This window comes from Lathamus discolor, chromosome 5, assembly GCF_037157495.1.
Source record: "Lathamus discolor isolate bLatDis1 chromosome 5, bLatDis1.hap1, whole genome shotgun sequence".
Classification (NCBI taxonomy): Eukaryota; Metazoa; Chordata; class Aves; order Psittaciformes; family Psittacidae; genus Lathamus; species Lathamus discolor.
Genome location: NC_088888.1, coordinates 111197386 through 111219869, shown reverse-complemented (window position 1 = coordinate 111219869; position 22484 = coordinate 111197386). Strand labels below are relative to the sequence as shown.

At 54.5% G+C, this 22484-nt stretch overlaps 1 protein-coding gene across 2 annotated transcripts in view; it reads right to left on the bottom strand.

The window, feature by feature from the left end:
• The window catches only part of SCARA5 (scavenger receptor class A member 5), a 35094-nt gene that overhangs the window by 847 nt on the left and 11763 nt on the right, over positions 1 to 22484 (bottom strand). Inside the window, exons 4-8 of one of the 2 annotated variants that reach the window (XM_065681956.1) lie at positions 20771 to 21445; positions 15031 to 15111; positions 12451 to 12549; positions 6321 to 6368; positions 1386 to 1583 (exon numbers count right to left, since the gene is read on the bottom strand). In XM_065681956.1, the coding sequence (XP_065538028.1) occupies positions 1386 to 1583; positions 6321 to 6368; positions 12451 to 12549; positions 15031 to 15111; positions 20771 to 21445 (1101 nt within the window). The remainder of the gene's footprint in view (positions 1 to 1385; positions 1584 to 6320; positions 6369 to 12450; positions 12550 to 15030; positions 15112 to 20770; positions 21446 to 22484) is intronic. The other variant, XM_065681957.1, reaches the window with a different exon arrangement.

Below are 22484 nucleotides of genomic sequence, written 5' to 3'. Positions count from 1 at the left end.
TGTGTGTAGGCCTTTGTCCCAGTCGTGCTGTACCTGAGCACTGAAAAGGGAGAACAACCCCATTTACATTTACATCTACCTTTGGGTGCCCGGATTCAGCTGGGACACCCCATATGCAGGAATAAATATTGATTCATAATTTTATGCTTTGCATCCCGGTTTTCCTCCTTGGTCAGCATGAAATGTCCTGACATCCTGATTCCTCATCACCACTGCTCTGTGCTGGGGTCACTGCCTCTGGGATGGGGCACTCACCCCCCTCACAGGGAAGAAATCCTATGGAGACAGGCTGAGAGAGCTGGGCTTGTTCAGCCTGGAGAAGAGAAGGCTCCAGGGAGACCTTAGAGCAGCTTCCAGTGCCTAAAGGGGCTGACAAGAAACCTGGAGAGGGGCTTTTGACAAGGGCCTGTAGGGACAGGACACGGGGGAATGGCTTTAACCTGACGGGGGGAGATTGAGACTCGATCTCAGGCAGAAGTTGTTCCCTATGAGGGTGATGAAGCACATGTGCAGGCCATGGTGAAACAAGATCTGGGGTCTGCTGAGGCTGGTGTGAAGGACACCAACTATGGAGGGGTCCAGCTGCCCTCACAGAGCAGATCTGATTAACCAGCATTATCATGGCTAGCCGATGGCCGTGGTGGCTACCTGCTTTTGGGGTCCATCGTCTCCTTGGCAGCCCTGAGTAGCTGGAAAGAAGGCAACTCAAGGGATTAAAAGGCATATGTGGAAGGGGATCTAACTTGGGCGAAACACCCCAACCCAACAGTTTGGGGCCAAAGGCCACCCCTCCACCCGCCAGAGCATTCCTGGCATTTCCCCTCTGCTTTTAAAAGCTTTTCTTTTGTTGTTATTCTAAAAGCAGCTCTCAACAGTCACATCCGGCTGAAAAGCCTGAAGCTGCCTTCAAAAACAGCAGCTCTGGGGATGGTTCTGCAGTGCTGAGTCAGCATGGGGCAGGGTGCGCACAGAAAGCAGGGGCAGGAACTGCCTGCGCCAGCACCAGCAGTCACAGAATCACAGACTGGTTTGGGTTGGAAGGGACCTTAAAGCTCATCCAGTTCTAACCCCCTGCCACAGGCAGGGACACCTTCCACTAGACCAGGTTGCTTCAAGCCCCGTCCTTGAACACTGCCAGGGATGGGGACTTACCACTTCTCTGGGCAATGTCCTCACACGCAGTCCCACAAGCCAACGCCACAATATTGCAGACACCCAGTACTGAATAAACCCGACTGAAGCTACTTGGATCACCACAGCCCATGTCCTGCTTGTAGAGGACCTGCTGGATGCCTCAAGGGTTGTTCTGGGAGGGTCTCTGCTTTACGTATAGGCTGGCCCCTGGTACCTATGCTGGGTGAGGTGGGGGGAGAGGTGGGTCTTACCTTGGCCGAACCGGGCCATGCGGTACACCTCCTCGGCGCCTCGGAAGCCCAGCATCCGGCACACCACGTCTCCATCCTTCTTGTCCCAGCCGTCATCGCACACCGTGCCCCAGCGCCGGTCGTAGAAGACTTCCACCCGTCCCTCGTGGGAGCCGGAGCCGTTCACCAGCCGGATCATCCCCTCCTCGGCTGCTGCTGCTGGAAGCAGAGCGGGAGGTCAGAGGGGGCATGGTGGCATCTCACCCACCATGTGTGGGTGATGTGCCCTCTCCATGGTGCATGCAGCTGCAGAAAGCATGGGGTGATGCACCTCCAGGGGACCTGGGGACACAGCACCCCTATTGGGCATAGTGCTGAAGGGGTCCCACCAAAACCAGAGTTTGATTCAAGGGGGATGAGCCTTGCAATGGTCTTGCCAAGCTGGGAAACCTGTTGGCAGCCTTAAAGTGCTGCAGGGAGGGCAGGTACTGAGCAAGGATCAATCCTGAAGCCATCAAGGTCCACATGGAGACAGCTCAGGCTTGCAAAGAGACATCTAAGCAACCAACAGGAGGAGTGAGATGCCAGCAAACCCAGGGCACAAAGAGTTTCCAAAAGGGACTGTGAAAGGGGATGGCAAGTGATGAGGAAGCTCTTCCAGCCTGGAGACAGAACCCCAGCCCAAGTCCACGCTGCCCGGGTGGACCCTGACTTCATGCTTGAGGGAATGGTGAGGGGATGTTCACATTGGTCTGAAATGCTGCACTGGAGTGGGGGGACATGGCTTGTCCTCCTCCCCATCGTGGCATTGCTCCCTCTGCTCCCAGTTGCCTTCATGTGGCTGGTGAGCCTTCCTCCCCCCATCACTACCCTCCTGCTAGGTGAGACCAGCATCCCTTCCTCCTTCAGCCAGGGAGAAGGATGGGGAGACGGTTTGTCTGACAGGAGAATGACTGAGGAGCTCAGCACCAAAACCAAACCACTGTGGCTCTTCGTTCACCCCCAGCCAAAGAAACCCAGCAAAGAACATGGCACACCCCCTCTTATTTGGGATGAGAAAGGAGTCGAATGGAGAAAACTGCTGTCAGGCAGCTAGGCTTGCTCTGTGACTCACCAAGGGCTGCGGCAGCAGCTGAGGGTGGAGCTGGGCTCCCCCAAACAAGGTTGTTCTGCAGATGATCAGGGATTTATATTTAAAGACATTTTCCCAAAGCCAGGGCTTGGATTTGGTTTTCTTTTCCCTGATCAAAATACACATTCCCACTGGAAATGCTAGATGACATTGCTTCTCAAATGTGAAGATAAATGGGGTTTGGGGGCATTTCCAGGCAGACTGAGGCCTCCTCCTTCATGACCTTCATTACATCCCATGCTCATCCCTGTGGAGAGGGTGTCAGGGGCTTCAACGCCACCAAACCCAGCTCAACCACAGCCACCACCACAGTCCCAGCAATGTAAGAGGCACCAAAACCTCATCTGTGATTTTGCCAGCACACGGACCGTGGCAGGTTCTCAAGCTATGAACCCAAAAGGTCTCCACCTCACCAAGAGGTGACCATTGCAGGGGGAGCTGCGAAGAGCTGGGCAAGATCTGACATTGATCCAGCCTCTGCTTGAACTCCACAGTGGTGGGATGCTGCAGGCAGTCACGCTTGGCTCAGGTCTCTTCAGGCACCTTGGCCAACCAAACTGGCGACCGGGGGGCTGGCCAAGGTGGGTGAAACAGGGTCCCAGGCTCTCAGGGCTGGGAGGTGCAGGGTTAAGGGGACACTTAGAGACCAGAGCAGTGTCTGGGACCTGCTGCACAGAGATCCAATGGGTTTTGGCATTGCCAGTTGGCTGAGACCTGCATGTTTCAAGCTCTGGGTTTTCCCTGGCTTGCTCCCAGTGGGATCAGGGCCACCTCTTCCAATGACCTCCAGAAAGCAGTCCTTGCGTGGCTTCAGCACTGGCTGATCTCCCATTTCCAGGACCTGCTCAGGGTCAGGTTCAAGAAAGGATCTGGAAACCCTGAGCATGTTTTGCTGGGTATGGGCAGAACATTGGGTTCGCCAAGGAGCCAGCAAACATCTCATGCTGTTCCTGAACCATCTCACTGATATGGTCCACAGCCCTGCCATAGACATCACAGCAGAGGGGCTTTTGGAATGCTGCCAGCTGTGTCCTTCCACCAGCCCCTGCTGTTTGGGATGGGTGTCTCCTCAGAGCCGTGGAGGAGGTTTGCTGAGGCAGCTGCCTTGGCTGACCCCAGGGATGGTGTCATCTGAGGGTTGGATGAAGTGACTCTTCTGAGTCGAACACGTGCACCACAGCTCTGGACGCTGCCAGGGGAGCTGCTCCTGCCAAACCAAGCTTGTGCCGGGTCCAACACCAGTGTCTCCTGCTATGGAGCCAGCCCAACCTCCCTGCTCCAGGTGAGCTAGTGGAGGGATGCAGCCAGGGAAACCCAAAGTCCTGGCCAGGGAGACCCAGGGCTCAGCATTTTTCCTCCACCACTTGGTTCAATGTGGTAAGCCTTCAGTGTTACCTTCCTGGCTCCACGTGTTCAGTGAGCCCAGCCACCAGTATCGTGGCATATGGGAAGTCTCTGGGCCTTCCTGCTCTCCCTGCCCCAGGAAATGACTTGGCTTTGGAACCATTTTCCCTCTTTGAACCCTGGCACATCAAGAGCAGGGGATCCTTCCCTGGGTGCCTGTCATGGTTATGGAAAGCAATAGCTAAATAGGGCATGGAGCCCCTCAGCAGGCATAATCCCCTCTGTAAAACTATCCAGCTCTGCCTCCAGAGCTGCCCACATTCCCTGGAGAACAGGCAGGTGACTGCTGAGCCATGACCAGCTCCCTATATCCAGCATCAGCTGATTGCTCATCCTGTCCAGCTCCGTATCTCCAGCCCAAGCCAGTTGGTTATCCCCAAGTCTTCATTCCTCCCCCTGCAAGCCTGTCCTCACCCCAGCTCTTTGCTGGATGCTCATCAGAGCCCGTGCGTGCTGGAAGATGACTCCTGCTTCCTCGAGGAGGGGAGGAGATGTGCAATCAAGGCACAGGTCCAGGCAGGACTGGGAAGTTCCCATTAATCAACAGGGTGAGGGCTGCTAATAAAGCCACAGAGCTCAGCCACGAGTCCTGGCCACAACCCTTCCACTTAGCCCACAACAAGCATCGCTTAGCGGGCTAATAAAAACTAATAAGCCCCAGAAGTCTTCTCCCAAACCAGTGCCAGTTGCCCGTGACATCCCCAGCCCCGGTCTGTTTTGATGCTCATGAGCTTGGGGGACCCTGCGAAAGCTGCAGCTTGGGGCTGTGCTTGGTTCCTGGCCCCAGAAGGCTGGAATAACCCTTGGGAGATGCCCGGGGACCAGAGTGGGTTGTCCACCTCGTTGTGCTGCAGAAGGTTGCCCAGGATCAGGCTCTCCCAGGCTGCAGCTCCAGAGCAGGATGTGAGCATCCCATCCTGCAGCAGCCCCCTGCCTGGGAAGTGGCCTGGCCCTGTCCACCCCAGAGCAGCTCCCTGGCCCCTTCCCTCTCCAGCAATCCCCAACAGCATCATCTTGTGCATGTTCATTTGTTTTGCTGCAGCAATTACTTCCAAACCCCTCAACCTCCTCCCTGCCCAGCTCCAAAACCAGCAAAACAAGAAAGGAAGAGCTGAAGAGGAGAAATAACTCCCAGTGGCCGAGAAAACAAGGGCCTGATTCTCTGCAGCTGGGCTGAGATCTCATCTCCTCCCTGGTAATGGAGACCATCTGCCCCTGATTCCCTGGGCTCTGCGCCGCCCTCTCCCACTGCCCCTGCCCTGCTCCTCTCCCTTTGATTTGGCAATATGGATGCAAACCTCAGGTTTCCAAGGGGTAGATGTGGGGTACGACAGGAAATTAAACAGCAATCATCCATACTTCGCCAATGGGAACCAGCTGCACTTGCCCACCAAGCAGTGGCTGGAGGGGACACGGTCCTTGGTCCTTGCTGGGGTGGTGGTGCATCATGCATCCCACCTTGGTGCTTTCTGCTCCCCAGCTGCCTCTCCTGCTGCTCCTCTTCTAACCCTGCTGCATCCTTACTCTGCTTGGCACAATCTGGGTGATGCTGTGGCTGGTGGCAGGGACCTAGAGCCCCTGCATGGGTTCCTGATGTGGGAAGGATGCTTTTGCGCGACAGAAGGGATGTCCAAAGCTTAGGGGAAACCATCAGTAACCCCAGAGGTTCAGGGATGAGCTCCCTGCAGGGCATAGTCACAGCACAGCAGAGGATGGGCAGGATCCAGCCCCAGGCTTATTCCCCAGCATTTCTTGGCTTGCCAACCCAGAAGACCAATGCTGGGGATTGGTGTGCACGTGCAGGTCTTGGCCCCAGAGGGAATCCCAAAGCATTAGCACAGCTGTGGTTGATGCCACACAGCCTCACAGTGTGGCCCAGGTGCCTTCATCCAAATGGGTGTTTCCATCTTGAAGCTCTGGAAAAACACTGGGGCCAATGCTGCCATGGGGCAGTGGTGGAAGAGATATGTCCCTATGGATCTCTGCTTCTCTTGCTGCCAGCTCTAGGCTCTCCCTAGGATAGTGAGGGTGTTCTTTGCCTGTATGGGTGAGTGAGCTTAGCCCTGACCTTGATCCTGTTTGTGCCTGCGAATGAAAACTCCCAGCCAGCTTTGGGCATCCTCAATCCAACCCGATCAGCCTGGCTGGGGTCCCAGCATGCCCATTGCAACCAAGGTGCTTCCCCCTTGCCTTCCTTGAGCATCCTCGCTGCGACATCCCTCCCACCTCCTGCTGGCTCTGGCTCCTCTTTGCCCCGGCAGGAAAACCCAAGCACAGGGCTCAGCAGCCTCATCCTGGCAGTGACCACTGCCTTCCTGCCTGCTTTGCAGCAGGTATCTCCCCCATAGACTCCAAACCCCACAAACACCCCCAAAACCATGCCTGGAGCACCAGGGAGATGGCCATGAGCAAGAGCTTACCCGTGCTGCTGCCTCGGTCTCCCTTTTCTCCCTTTGGGCCTCGGTCACCTAGGAAGAGAAAGAGCATGAGGCATAAATCTTGCTAGAATCAGATTTTAAGTGGATGCCCTGCTCTTAGGTAGTGCTGTAGCTCTTAGAGGGCTTTATCAGTTTGGGGAAATTGAGTCACAAAGCAGCAAAATGACTTGTCAGCCCCTCTCCTGACCCCTCAGATGTGCTGCATGGCAATGGGACCCATCTTCTCACACCCCCAGCTTCTTCTGGGATCTTTCTTCTCAAAGGAAAAAACAACCAATCCCTGGGAAAACATGGCTTCATGCAGGGTTCATCCCCTATGCGCTCAGTGTCTTTGTATTTCATGCCCAGTATGGCTCTTTCCTTCTGCATCTGTGGGGGACCCCTGCCCTGGGTACCCCCTGTTTGGTTATGAGGCTGTGCAATACACCCACCCCCTGCTTTGTGCACAGGGTAAAAATGGGAGGATGGGGCCCCCCCTCAAATCCTCTTGGGGTGCATGTCCTGCAGGAGGACAGAGTGCTGGTGTTTCCATCCCACCCACTCTGCTACCCCTTCACCCAAGCAGCCAAGCTCTGGCTGCAGAGCAACAGCAGAGCAGGACTAAAGGTAAGCAAACACTGAATCTGGGGTCTGAAAATCCCTATCTGGGGCTATAAAAGCTTCCTTTTGCAGGGCTCATTAACAAGGACGTGGCTTCCCACAGCCTCAATGGAGCATCGACCCTTCCTGCACCCAGCTGGTACCTCCTCGCGAGCAGATTTGCTGAACCCAAACCCTGTATCCATCGAGAAGCAGTGATGCTGGAGGGTTCAGACCAGCTGGATAAACAGGCTGCCTCCAACAACACGCCTATTTCCATATGAAAATAATGAGCTCAGTAATTATCTGTGTCATGGCTTGGCTTTCCAAGCATGGGCTGCCTCTGCCTGCATCCCACCACCTCCCTTAAACCCTCCCCACGCTCCAGCTTTGCTCCTGTCAGGCAGCAGCTGTGTTACCCCATGGTGTGCACCACTGAAAACACTGTCCTGAGTGGGGCTGTGCGTTTGGCTTTGCTGGTCCTGGCTTTGCCCTGAGACTGCAGGGGGATCAGGGAACGCTCTGGGCTGCTCCAGGCAGTGATGCTCTGGGTGAGCCCCAGCCCTGAAACACGGCCCCACTTCAACATAGCCTTTCCTTTTGTGTCTGTAAGGACAACAAACAGCGCACACACACGCTCAGAAATGTCTTATAAAATAAAATATTAAGAAGGGAAAAAAAAAAAAGGCGTGCAGGAAATTCTTGCCCTTTAGCTTGGAGGCTCTGGGAAAGGGAGATTGCTCCCCTGGGCAGCCGCAGCTGTGTCGGATGGAGGAAAGCTGCCTGCAGCCTGCCCCGCTGATGGGAACCAGATGACAGCAGCCCCCCCCACACCCCGAGCAGCAGGACAGCGGCCAGAGATGCTGCTCGCCAGCACGTGATGGGAGCAGCCCATGTTCTCCAGCACCTTCCTTCCCTGGCCTCGAGAAAAAAGGGGCTGGAAAACAACAGTTATTATGTGTTTGTTCCCAAAAATCTGGCTTTTCCAGAGCAGGAGTGCTTTCCCTGCAGGGTCCAGGCTGCATCCTATAGGAATGATGGAGAGAGGTGAAGGTGGAAAGGTGGAGCTTGAAGGACAGGCACTGCATAGAAACACTGTGGGCTGAGACTCCTGGAGTGAATAGCTCAACTGCTGTATTATTGCTTATCTCAGGGACGTGACAGCGACAAGTTAGACATGCTGCAGGGGAAGAAAATACTCTTGAGAGATAGGATGGGAGACCTCAGCGGTCAGAAGTGGTTAGAGACCTTTAAGAAAAAAAACATGGCCAAAAACTATTGGCACAAATGGAACCTACTGCACTGCAGCAAGAGGAACACGCTGCCCATAGAGGTGGGGGATGCTTCATCCCTGGAAATGTTAAAGGTTGGGTTGGACAGGACTTTGAGCAACCTGGTCTAGTGGAAGGTGTCTCTGCTCATGATTAGATAGTCTTTAAGGTCCCTTCCAACCCAAACCACTCTATGATTCAATGAAGAGGCACAGCTGGCAAAAGGCAGCAGGACCAGTGCTGAGACCACCCCAACAGGCAGGGATGCCACGGGGGAAGCCAGGGGCTCCTAGCACAGGCAGAGCGAGGTGCCCCGCAGCACATCTTCAATGCTAGATGCTGCTCGCCTGCAAGCCCTGATGCAGGGTCAACAAAGTGCATGCGGGTCTCCAAAAAGCAGTAGATGGGCTCAGCTTAGGGTTAGGGTTAGCTGTGGGAAATGGTTCCAGGGGCTCTTGAGGAGCAGAACTGGGTTATGAATGGAGAAGGAGTCAGTGCAATGGGAGCTGCTGGGGGGGACAGTGAGAGCAGCCCCATATGCAATGCTGAGATCATTTACGTCCTGACAGTGCAAGCACCAAGAGAAGCTGCCAAAGCCCCATCCTCGCAGGTAGGAATGTGTTCTGCTACATGGCCAATTCCTCCTCCTTGCCTGCACATGGTGTTTAGGAAGGGGATATCTCGTATTGCCCTGACTTTATCTATAAATTAGCAATCCCTACCTTGCCTACCTTGGCTCATTTACTGTTGTTTCCTCCCTAATGCGTTCTCCATGGAAGAGTGAAGAAGGCTGATGTCTACTCACTTTCCAGAATAATTTTCCCCATTTGGAGATGAGGAAAATAATACTGCACTGGGGTAGTTTTGAGGGAAAATGCATCAAGGACAGGAAAGTACCAACACCAAGGGAAAATCCTGGGACTCTGTGGAGAGGAAAAGCTGTCCCTTGGTCCAGGGCTTCTGGTGAGGAGGCTCATCTGCCCCAGATGCTCCGCGCCCCACCATAGGCTGCATTTCCTGGGGAAGCAATAGTTCTCCTGTGCTCAGAAGAAAGTCATTATAGAAGTGTAAGACTAGTGCTGCAGAAAAACAGGCCTTTACTTAAATCCTGGGTTTGGACCGTTGCCTGGCTGTGTCTGTTTCCTATAAATTTTAGAGAATCCCATAAACCATAGAAATTCGGCACTCGCTGCCAGCGCGGTTTGATATTTATTGGAAATGGGGTTGGATGAAACCCCCTTATCTGAGCACCCCTGACCTCTGGGAGGTGGGATGAGGGGGTCCCTTCATAGGGGACACATCCAAGACCTGGAGGTCACATCCAGCCATGCAGCAAGGGGAGGTGGAGAGAGGGACCCTCTGCTGGTGATGGGCTGTGGTGGGAACTGGAGTTGGTCCACACTCCCAGGAGGAACGCCTGATGGCTTTGCCACATTGCAGGCATACCCAAACCAAGGCTTCCAAGAAATGCACAATGAAGTGGGTGCAGCAAGGACTTGAGGCAATTTAACCTTCTTCAAGACAAGAGTCCTTCTCAGATGCAAGGATTAGTCTACAGCAGTGAAAGGATGATAGCTAGAAGCAATGCACCACATGGGAAAGACCCACCAGCTCCCAAGACCAAGAGCAGAAGTGCTTCATCTCCTTGGGCAAGGGGGGGTTGAGATCATAGAATCATAGAATGGTTTGGGTTGAAAATGACCTTAAGATCTTGTAGTTCCAACCCCCTGCCATAGGCAGGGACACCTCATACTAGATCAGGTTGCTCAAAGCCCTGTCCAACCTGGCCTTCAGACACTGGAAGGCTGTTATTAGGTCCCCACGCAGCCTTCTCTTCTCCAGGCTGAACAGCCCCAACTTCCTCAGCCTGTCTTCATACGGGAGGTGCTCCAGTCCCCTGATCATCCTCGTGGCCCTCCTCTGGACTTGTTCCAACAGTTCCATGTCCTTTTTATGTTGAGGACACCAGATCTGCACACACTGGGGAAGGGTTACCAAGCTTGTAGGGGCTGATGCTTTTACTGCTGCACCATAGGTACAGCCGTCCCCTGAAGGCAGGGGCTCTGCTGGGGTGGTCTCCACCTCCCCCTGGCCTGGTAAGCACTGGAGAAAGCCTTCATCCTCATTGCTGTGTCTCCAGAGAGCTCCTTGCTGGAGCTGTGATGCCACCATGGGCTCTGCTAACACATCTCAGCGCTGACCCAGCAGGTCAACTATTAACATCTCTCATGGGGGGGAAGCAGGATGCAGGAGCTCAATAAGCTCCCCCCTCTGGAAGGGACACATCCCCCAGGGATGCAATTTGCAGAACAAATCTGGCATCAAGGCTTGGTCCTCCACTGAAGCCCAGTTCAACGGGCCCAGGCTCCTTGGGATACTTTGCTTGTCTAATGAGTGCTTGGCACTGCTGGTGAGAAAAGCCCACTTTCCTCTGCTCCAGGGAAGGGAAGGAAACTGCGGTCCCGAAGCATGTTGTGGTTTTGGTTGGCAAACCTCAACCTTTGATGTGCTGCCAGGAACATCTCAGCGCCGATGTCTGCCTTGCGTTAGCACCGGTCCCTGCAGCACTCACGTCTTTTGAAGGCTTGTGCCTGGATGTGCTAGGGGTTAGTTTGAGCTCCTGGAGCATCAGAGCAGGCGTTTTCACTTCGAATAAAGTCCTGCACCCCCACAACACCATATTGCAATCCTGCAGGCAGAGTTACCTCCAAAACACAAGAGATAGTGCTGGAAAACAAGCACTAAATCCTGGTTTCTTTATTTTTGCTCTGTTCCTACTGGCAGTCTCTGCCTTGGTGGAAGGATGGAGACTTGTCCCAGCCACATCAGCCCAGAAACCCTGCACTTCCAGTTAGATGGGATGGGGTGACAGAAATGGCACCCAATAGCATTCTTAAAGACTACCCAGCCCTGCTTAAGTATCACCTAACCAGCCACAGGGCCTGCAGAGCCATCTCCAGCAGCTAACGGGCTCCAGAAGGTCAGCTTGTGCCCACACTGGGGTGCCTGGGAGGGCAGTGGGATGAACAGAGCCATCATGTCAGTAGAGCGGGTGATCACAGCAGTGACGGCTCAAGGCAAAGAGGACCAGATGGGTGCCAGTCCTGCAGGAGACTGCAGCTCTGAGAGCTCCGCTTTGCTCCCTTGCTACAGAAGGAGGCCCCTGGCAGCATCTTATCACCTGCATCTCCTTTCTACCTGGACCAGGCCTGCACTGGAAGGCACTGGCAGTGGGAGGTGGATGTCATGTCCCTAGGAAAGGTCTTTCTCCTAAAGACACCACAAAGTGGAGAAGAGATGGAAGAAATGCTCCTGCCCCTAAACTACAGAGGGCTTTCTGGTGGCATGCAAGGTATAGGAACGAGACGGCCGCCACTGTGAAACATGTGAAGGATGCACCACCAAACAGGACACAGGGATCCCTCCCTAACCCCTGATCCTGGCAATGACCAGGGTCAGGACGTACAGGAAAACTGGACACCAGCTCTTGCCAGGACGGTTTCCTTCAGCTTTTGCATGTGCAATTCACCCAAGGAACTCACTGCGTGGAGCCAAGAGCTTGCACAGGACTTTCAGCAACACGCGCTCCTTGCCAGGAGTGCTGCCTGCAGGGCCCCGGGCATTTCCCAGTCCTGGATGGCCATGGCCGCAGGTCGTGGTGGCCAGTGTGCATCAACATGACCCACAAGCATGAGGTGAGCGGAATACACCACTTTGGCCACTGGAGACCAGGGCAGGCTGCAGGCAGGGCAGCTCTGCCCGGGGTGGTGTCCTTTCCTTGGGCTGGGTTTCCTGCCTCCCCCTGCCCACAAGGCATTTTGAGGCAGAAAGAGCATGTTTTGGGTTTCTCCATCCTGTCCTAGGCTGCAGCATGCAATGTCTTTGGGAAGGTCTCGTGGGGCAGATCTGTCCTGCTAAAATGGTGCGTGGCCACTTCCTACACCCACAGCTCTCAGCCGGGGTGTGGTGAGATGCTGCAAAACCACGGCGAGCCAGAAAAGGTCACCTGAAAACAAACACAGGGCTATTCCTAAAGCTATTCTGGAGCCAAGCGTGGGAGAGCGGCCCGGCAGGTCCTCACGGGGCTCTGGTGAGGGCTCAGTGCAGGCAGCACTGCGGTGCCAGGCCCCACTGTGTGGCAGGAGAATGACAAACCCAACTGTTTTGACCCTCTCCCTCCAAGCCAATGGCCTCCAGAGCCAGTGTGCACCCCAGTAAACCCCACGAGCCAGCCACGAGCATGCACAGAGCCTGGTCCTTACCTTTGAATCCCCGCATCCCCACTGGACCTGGAGGGCCAAGGTCTCCTTGATCCCCTTTCAAGCCACGTGGTCCTGGTGGTCCTCTCTCCCCTGGCAGCCCTGGAGACGGGGACAAAGATGCAAGTGAGCCTGTTGCAGCAGAGACCTGCACAACCCAGACATGCACATACACAAACGCGTCCTGCCTGCCAGCAGACATGGCAGTCAGTCTCTGGGTCTTTTCCAGGAGTCAGGGGCCATCAGGAGACACCTGAGAGTGTTTCCTTCTGCATCTTCCCCTGGATACAGGACAGGATTAACCCAGACACAGGCTGGTGCTAATGCGGCTCTGAGCATCTTAAGGCTCAGATTAACTGGGCTCCAAAGCTGAAGACCAGTGACGAAGACCAAGGAGCTAGGATGGAGCAGAGACCCTAAGGAGACATGATGTACCCAGCATGAGCTGCAGGTCCCTCACAGCCATACACACTCACCAGGTGGGTTTGCTGTTTATCAGAGAAGGGTTCGGATTGAAACCCCGTATCTGAGAGCCCAGGAGGTGGGAAATGGGGGCTTCAATCTGGGAGGTTGGGCTCCCTTTGCAGGGGACACATCCAAGCCTCAGCCATGCGCGCCAGCAAAGGGAAGTGGAGGGAGGGATTCCTGTGCTGGTGATGGGCTCTGGTGGGACCTGGGGGTGGTCCCAACAGGTCAGCCCAGCAGGGACTCAGCCCGAGCATGAGTTTGGGTCAGATCCAAAGCTCTCTGGGGGAGAAGCTCCTCCACCACCCAAGCTCAGCCCCCTGCCAGGCACAGTGCTGCTGGTCCCGTGTGGAGGGAGCCCTGGGTCCCTTTGGCGCTGCGCCTCCTGCCCCTCCTGGGCTGGGCTTTTCCAAACTTAAGTCAATATTTTCCTCTGGTTTAAGAGGAGAAAAAGCTGCCAGGCAGGATTTGGGCACCAGCGCCAGTGGACATGGTCTGGGGCTTAATTCTCTCCCTGCTGCATCCCGCCAACACCTCTCCTCCTTTCCAGGGGGAATGCTGCAGCAAGTCAGGACCTGCCTTTGTACTTAGGTAGAGGCACTGGTGCAGAGGCAGGATGATAGATTCGCTGTGCAAAAGGGGATGCACCAGGGATGCTTTACAGCTCCTGGCTGCACCTGAACCTGAGCTTCCCATATTCAAAGGGCTGATGCTGTGACCACAGCAGAGGAAGGGAGACAGAGAAAGACCTAAGAATAGTGGCACTTCGAGCAACCCTTCCCAAAGGTGAACCCTCCAGAGGTTGTTTTGGTTTTCTGCTTAAACAGAAAAAAACAACCAAGAAAAGGAAAGGAGCCAGACGATGAATTTCTGATGCTTGTTACACCCAAGAAAAACAGCCATGAATCTGTCAACACAAAAGAATATAGCTGTTGGTGAAACGAGCGCTGCAGCCAGCACTGAGGAGGGCCTGCAGAGAGTGGTCCGGTTTCCAGGCTGGCTCTGCCTAACTTGGCTGGTCCTGCCACCCGCTGGGTGCCAAAATAGGAGGTTTTAAGCCCAGCCCAGGACCAGCAGCTCGGATGCACAGGGCTGGGGTGCTGAGCCTGACTGACACCAATAGTCCTATGTGGGTCATGTCTTCAATCAAGGTGAAGCCAGGGCTTCATGCCCTCTTGGATGGAGAAGGAGGTCCATGCTCCAGGCAGGATAGATCCAGTCACCTCAATAGAAAAGAGCCTCTTGGAGTCAGGAAGCCCTGACCAGAAAGAATCCTCCATCACCTCTGTGCCATCCTTGGCTCTTGAATGCAAAGTATTTCTAGGTTTGGCTTAAAATCAGAAACAGGTTCAAGCCTGTTTCTCAGGTCGGGGGCTGTCTTCTGCTGGTTTTGTTTTAGTTGAGTTCTCTCAAAAACAATGGTTGGAATTAAGAAGGCGTCAGGAAATGGAATTTCTGACATTGAAAAATGTGTCCTACGAAAAGCCTCAGAGCTGCACCCAGTGCCTGAGGTCTCTCTGCCAGGGACCCCAGTGCTGGGTCCCCATGTGCTGCCGGGGGGGGCAGGCAGTGAGGCCAGCCCTGGTACTTTGTAAGTGCTTGGTTTGAGAGAGCACAGGGTGACGGCCAGATCCTGCACAAACCTGGGCTGGGTGCCTGTGTCAAAGGACCCAGGGGGCATCAGCCTGCAAGTGATGCGCCCTTGCAGCTCTATTCCAGGGCCAGATGGGGGATGAGAGAGACTTTTGCCCCTGAAGACTGGCAGGAGATGGGGCAGCACATCAACAGGCTAATCCTATCGCTTTTCAAGACTTGTGCATAGCCAGCAAAGCCCCCTCTCCAGGGGACAGGCTGCGGAGTCACCAGGAGGTGTCCTCTTGTTGAAACAGGGTGCCCAAAGAAGCTGTGGGTCCCCCATCCCTGGCAGTGTTCAAGGCCAGGTTGGACGGGGCTTGGAGCAACCTGGTCTAGTGGAAGGTGTCCCTGCCCATGGCAGGGGTTGGAGCTGGATGAGCTCTAGGGTCCCTTCCAACCCAAACCACTCTGTGGTTCTAGGATTCTATGACTCCGTGGACTCTGGGTGAAAGTTTGCAGGGTTATGGATGTGTTGTTCCTTACCTCGCAGCCCAGGCAGGCCAGGAAGACCAGGCTCACCCTCCATCCCTTCATTGCCTTGGTCTCCTTTGGGTCCCGGTGGCCCTGCAACACAAATACACAGGTATAGGAGTGCAGTCATTGCACCCCACCATGCAGCAGATGCATGAGTGGGTGCACCACCCAGCCTTCACCAGCCATTATCATCTATCGGGCCCAGGGACCTTGAATATACACAGATCTCTCTAGACATGAGCAGAGCAATAGTGAGGGGGCTTGCAGCAGCCTTTCTTCCATGACCTATGGATTTTAAAGGCCAAGCATGACTCCATTCACCTTGCTGCTCCTATGGTTCCACTTTGAGCACGACTCAGTCTCCTGGAATTCCCTTTTGACCAAAAGTTGTGACATCTCAAATGAAATAATGTCAAAAAAACAAAAGAAAGAAGAAGAGATCCATTTTGGAAATGCCGAGATGAAGCTTTAGGAGAGGATGTGCATCATGGACCTCATCAGGAACCGGTCATCAGTGATTGCTTTGCAGTGTAAATTCTCATCAGTGAGCAGAAAGTCCAACCCAGTGACAGAGTTACGTGCCTCAGCCTGCAAGGGGCCAAGTCCACAAAGCTGAAAACAATTATGAGCTAAATCAATTGGAAGAAGGAATTTGAACAGAATAAAATAAAATGAAAGAAGTCTCCTGGGATGACAGCAAATAGGGCAGAGAGAGGCCGCGAGGGGTCATTGAGCCTTTGTTCCACCAAGCCACGCTGATAACTGAAAACTGTTAAGACTGTTTTCCTAAGAAACCCCAAAAGCCATAATCTCCCACCCGCGCAGAAAGCCAGCAACCAGCCAGGGCTACAGGCGATGTGGTAACGCGAAAGGATCAGGAGAGGAAGGGGGAGGATGTTTAAGAGTCCTAATGGATGAGTATTTAGGATCTGCAAATATTATGCAGGAATTAGTGGGTTCCTGAGCAGATGAAGCGCCGCAAGCTCAGGAAATGTCCCGAGTGGAGAGGGTCAGGGGCTGCGAAAGGACTATGGGGAAATGCTGTGTTAGCTTGCCCTGGGTTTTCTCTTCCCTGTGTGATTCCCTACAACATGGGGATGGATCCACAACCCTGGGGGCACGTCTCCTCTTCTTAGCTGGCAAAACAAAAGGATGCAAAGAACAATGGACACCCCAGAGAGCTGAGTACAATGAGGAGACATTTTTGGGTGGGAACAAGAGGAACCACATGCAGGAGGAACACTGATCCTGGATGGGGGAGACAGGATGCTCCGTGATGGAGAAGGTCCAGCATCATTCAAGAGCAGGGACACCTTCCACTAGACCAGGTTGCTCCAAGCCCCATCCAACCTGGCCTTGAACACTGCCAGGGATGGGGAATAATAACGTGGCTATATTTAGGCTGCCCTGTATCACCCAACCCCTTCTGAAATAAGGTAATAATGGAGAATGCAGAAGGAAAGAATGCAAATATGCCAATACCAAGAATTTCAGCCCACAGGGCATTACAAGAAGCAGAGCCCATCACAGATCCATGGCTTTATAGAGGTAATGGTGATTTTGATGGATAGCAGAGGAAGTGTGAAGGCAAAGGGGTTTTTCTATCACCATATGCCCAGGTGTCCCAGGATGAGCAGTGAAAACTCTGCATGACCCAGATGTGATCCTGGGTTCAGGTCAAATCCTTCCCTCACATCCTGCACCCCAGCACAGCAAAGGTTGAGCTGCTGAAAACCACTTGCTTAAACAAAACAAATGCTTTCTCCTCATGAGCAAAACTAAAAGCAACCCTGGAAACATCTGCAGTGGCAGCCACCAAGGAAAGGGCTCCCCTTTCATCACCCTGACTTGGCCCCAAGCATCCTCCCCGAAGGGAAGGGCTTCCACACGAATGGCACTGGGGCAAAGCTGCTGCTCACACAGAATGCCTTGCTTCCCCCACTCCAGCTCCAGCACGGCTTGGCTGAGGTCCCCTGTGCAGGGGCAGCTCTGACAGTTTCCATCTGCTCTGGTTTTATAGCACACTGGGAAATAACCCACACCAGAGCCCCATGTCGGGTCTGTTAACCCTGGGAGGGACACAGGAGCTGCCTGCTCCGGGCACCTCTCAGCGGGATCGGGGATGGAGCTGCCCTTTCTTGTTAAAAGCAGCTGCTACAGTGCAGCCTCCCCAGCCCTCTGCCACCATCATCTCTTCTCCTCCTCTCTTCCCTCTTCTCTTCTCTTCTCTTCTCTTCTCTTCTCTTCTTTTCCCTTCCCTCCTCTCCTCTCCTCTCCTCTCCTCTCCTCTCCTCTCCTCTCCTCTCCTCTCCTCTCCTCTCCTCTCCTCTCCTCTCCTCTCCTCTCCTCTCCTCTCCTCTCCTCTCCTCTCTTCATCTGCTCAGCTTAGTTCAGCTCAGCTCAATCTCGTCTCTTCTACCATCCCAGAGAACCATCCCATGGGACACTGGAGAGGTCAAAGGCACGGACAGGCTAAGAAAGGAACTAAGTTTCATGGAGGATGACCATGGGAAACTGACAACCTCAGCTGCTCTGTGAGAGCTGGAGGCTGGTAGAATGCAGCCAGGGAAGAGACATGTCCCGTATTCCTTTTTCCATAATGCCTGGGTTAGAAATGGGGCTTGGGATGGGCAGATCAATTTGATCCTGTTTGCTGCCTTCTAAGTCTTGGCATTCATCCTTCAGGGCTCACAGTAGTGAGCCCCGTGGTCCATCAGCCGCCAGAACACCACCAATTTGCTACGTCCATGCAGCTCCATGAGCAGAGATGGTCCCATCCCCAGGGATTGCTGGTGAGATGGGACACGGAGAGCAGCTGGGGTGGAGGAGCACTGGGAGGGGTGTCTGGGAGAGGCTGAGCAGCACTGCAGACACTGTGCCAGGCTGGTCCCACCCCATGCTGATGGAGCTTTGCCCTCAGGAAAGAAAACAGCAGCCCAGATGCACCCCTGCTTCCTCCTCCTGTCTGCACAGGGCTGGGCTGCATCAGCCCAGGAGGAAAACCCTCCAAACCCATCACGATGAGGACTTTCATGACGTGCACAGACCTGATGGCCAGACGGGACCATTGGAATCGTCCTGCCAGACCTGCTGCGAGCCAGCACATCCCACCCAGGGAGCTGTACAAGTGGATCCTGGCGGGTGATGGATCCCGGGCATCCTCCCTCCTGCTGACAACATTATTTAAGACTCAGAGCCCCTCTGCAGTGCAAGGCCGAGCCCTCTCTGAGACACACAAGCTGCTTGGCATGGTCAGCTGCTGGAGACGAGCCTGGGGACCTCCCCAGGCTGCCATCACCAGCAAACGGCGTCAAAAGCCAGAGCCTGGGGTAGCCAAGGTCTTGGGGAAAGGAAAATGCACCCCAAGCAGGCATCCCTGCATTGCCAGGAACTGGCTCTGCTGGTGCAAATCCAGCTGGGACCATGGTGAATTAATCCAAGAACATTTGGAGCCAGGGTACAGCCAGCTGGGTAAGGCTCCTAAAATTATCCATGACCGATCGCTGCCGACAGAAAGCAAGGAAGGAGGAGGGATGGGGAGAGAGGGAAGCTGGGGATGCCAGGAATGTGTCAGGGCAGTGGCTGATAAATCAGGTGCTGGCCCATCGAGAGGGGATTTGTTTCACTTTCTGCTTATGTTAATTGGATTAACATGGCACAAGCGTGTTGGGCTCCGTGACGGTCCCCTTCCTTGGTGGATTCATCCAAGAGAGGGTAACATCCTCCCCCGGCAATAGGGAGAAGAGGGGGCGTGGGGTGTGACTGGGCAGCTGTGGAAACCTCAAAGCATTGGGTGCAACATGGTCCCAGCAGCCCTGAACCAGGCATAGGGAGCAAACATCCCCCCAGGGAGCAGGAAGGTGACCCCGGTGAGCTGCTGGTACCCAAGGGTGGTGGTTGGCCTGGACAGGGAGGTATAGCTGCTGTGATTCTAACCACATCTGTCCCCTCTCGGCTCAGCAGACGGCCAGAGGGAGCAAGTGCCTTGGCCTCAGCCCCATCCTTCCCCATCTGCTGTTTCAGCTGGAAGCACCAGCCCATTGCATCTCTGCAGGTGCAAACCAGCAACCTAAAAGTGGGACAGCAACTGCACCCATCCTCTTGTTCTGCCCCCAGGAGCTTGCACTGGGGTTTCTTCATGGTTTTTAATCTGTCTTATGGCCTGTGCATTCTCTGGGGCTCTGATCAGGTCATGGCATTGAACAGCCACAGATGTGACCTGTGTGAGTTTGTCCTGCTCCCTTTCCCTTCCCCGTCATCCCATGAAGCCAAGCTGCTCCCAAGGAGTGCACCTCCCTTTGCTTCTGCTCCTATTCCAGCCTCTAAGATCTTCAAAGCAAAAGCCCCTTCTCCCTTGCTGCAGTACAGAGGGGCCTTCCTCTTTCTGCTCCTCAGTCACATCAGGACATCAGAGGGGGTCTGCAACAGCAGACATGGGTTTCTCCAGTGCAGGCATCTCCACCTGAGCTGGTCCCCTTGGAGTGTCCTAGAGGATCTGGTGCTGTGGGATGGTGGGGAGTATGTGATCCTCTTCTGAAAGAGGGTAGATTGAATATTAGGGAAAAAATCTTCCCTGTGAGGGTGCTGAGGCCCTGGCACAGGGTGCCCAGAGAAGCTGTGGCTGCCCCATCCCTGGCAGTGTTCAAGGCCAGGTTGGATGGGGCTTGGAGCAACCTGGTCTAGTGGAAAGTGTCCCTGTCTGTGGCAGGAGTTGGAACTGGATGAGCTTTAAGGTTCCCTCCAGCCCAAACTATTCTGTGATTCTACGATCCCACATCAGCAAGGCAGTAAGATCTGAAACAGATGGAAATTCCTGACATCAGAGAGGAAGATGGTCCAAGCAGATGGTTAACCCTGGCCATGCAGCTACACTGATGGGATAGCAGTATGACAAATGCCTGGGCTTTTCAGATAATTAAGAAGAAGGGAGTAGATGTGTAGCAGGCTGAGGGAGGGGTTACCAAGGCACACATAAATACAGAAAAAAAAGTGGCTCCGCAAAACTGGAGTCAATAGCCCAGAGTTAGCAGGGATGGGTTGTTTCTTTCACCATGATGAGGGTGGTGAGGCCCTGGCACAGGGTGCCCAGAGAAGCTGTGGCTGCCCCATCCCTGGCAGTGTTTCAAGTCCAAGCTGAACAGGGCTTGGAGCAACCTGGTCTAGTGGAAGGTGTCCCTGCCGCTGGAACTGGATGAGCTTTAAGGTCCCTGCCAAGCCAAACACTTCTATGGTTCTATGATTCCATGATCTGAGAGGAGCTGAGGATGTTAAAGGAGGAGAAGATGGGGAGGGGAAAATGGAACAAAGGGGATGTATGGTAAAGCAAATTATGAGATTGATGATGACTGAAGGTACTGGTGGGCAGCATTCTGCTTGATCACTGAAGGGTGAAGCAGGGCAGAAAACCCACCGTTATCTGTTGTGCTTGGTCTTATTCACCTGTGAGGTAAGGAGGAGCCTAGCAGTTTTTCCTGGCATTTTTTGAGGAACCTTGGAACCTTTCTTCCTAACATGGCTGGAGGAGCATTTGGAGAGTCCAAGGTGATGGAGACACCTGAACACTGCAGACACCCGAACAGTGGCGCCTGGTACATTTGATACACCAAAGAGTACCTGAGATGTCCCCACAGGTCACCCCCATGACACAGGGACCATTTCCACCACCACCCAGAGCACAGAGGACACCCCTTTCCTCACAACACCTTCCCATACCAGCAAGCGACCTGCTTACAAGAGGTGCTCGGCTTACCCCGTATCACAGAGATGTTCTTCAGCGCAATGGAGTGCTCCCAGTCCTTGAGACGCAGGTCTTCCGTCACGTTGTTGAGGATGGCCAGCTCGTGCTTCAGCTGCTCCTCCATGGCTATGTGGATGAGGCGCATCTGCCGCGCATCCTCGGTGGCGTTGCTGATCAGCACCTGCAGGTCCTTGATGCGGGTATGGTGGATGTTCACGTCGTAGGAGAAGGTCCTATTCATGGTGTCCACGGTGCCGCTCATGGTCGTTACCTGGTCGCTCAGGCTCTCCACCCTGCTGCCCAGGTGGCTCAGGAGGTGGTCGTGGTGCTGCAGCAGCAGCCGGCTGCTGTTGCCTTCCACGGAGAGCTTGTACATCTCCTGCTGAGCCGTGTCGCTCTGCTGGGTCAAGTTGTCCCAGAGGTTGGACACTGCCTTGTCGGTTTGGCTGGCCTGGGTCTGCAGGCTCCAGAGAAGCCCTTCCAGCTTCTGCAGTGACCCCGTCATGAGGAACAAAGAGTCTGAGTGGTTCTGCAGGAGGTCCTGGAGCCTCCAGATGTGATCCAGCACGTCCCCCTTCAGAGGTAGCTGCAGCAGCTTCAGCTGCATGTCCCGAAAGCTCTCGTTGAGGCGGTTGACGTTCCCCATCAGTGCCTTCAGGTCCTCGGGGGAAGTCTGCGGTCTGGAGACTGCAAGGGATAGAGAGGAGCAGGGCATCAGAAACCACCCTATGGAGGTGGGACCTTCCTGAGAGCTGTAACCACATCCCCTCCCAAGAAGAGCTTGGATGTCCCCCTGTTCCTTGGTGCTTGGAGGTGAAAGCCCTACCTCAAATCCCATCAGGTTCATCGCATCAGCCCCTCTTTGGCCCCATGGATTTCTCCATGTTTGGAGAAGGTTTATTGCTGAAAGGATGAAGGAGGTGCCTTGCTCAGGAAGGACAGCAAAGGCCCCCAGCAGCTCAGGGCTTCAGGGTGGCTCTGAGCTTTGCCAGATGGGTCATGATGCTATGAAGCTCTGCCTCGTGGCTTTGTCCAGCTTGTGTTTGCCTTTGGTCAGAGGACTGGCTGCTAACAGCATCCGCTTCCCTTTGCTAAAAACAGGCCTTAAAAACCACTTCTCCCCCCGCTGAGGTTTAATTTTAACAATCAGGTTTCCCTCCTGGCCGCTGATCTTGGACCTGAGCTCAGCCCCTTGCTCTCTAACGAGGACCATGAGGCTGGCTCGGCAGGTCTCCATGGCGCTGGGTGCGGTTTGCTGTCAGCCTCCAACCAGCACGTCCCTCATCCCGCTGCTGCCAGGGCTCCTCCCAAGGGAAGAAACGCACCCCACTCAGGAGCATCTACATCCCAGCGCTGCCAGGACTCTTCCAGAGGGACGGAACACACCCTGGCTCAGGAGAATCCACTTCCAAGGGCTGCCAAGGCTCTTCCCAATGGAGGAAACCCACTCTGGCTCAGGAGCATCCTCAGCCTGCATCCAAGGCCTGCCAGGGCTCTTCCCAAGGGAGGAAACCCACCATGGCTCATGAGCATCCTTCACCCCTTGCCTCTGCATCCCTTGTGGCAGAGAGCTCCTGATCACCCATCCCAAACCCCTCCTGGCCTCGCACCAGCTTCCAGAGCCCCCAAAATGGGATTCAGAGAGGGAACCTGGGAGTTTGGGGGGAAGTTTGCTCCTAGCGCTGCTCCAGCAATCCCTTCCCAGCAAGCCCAATAATAGAACCAG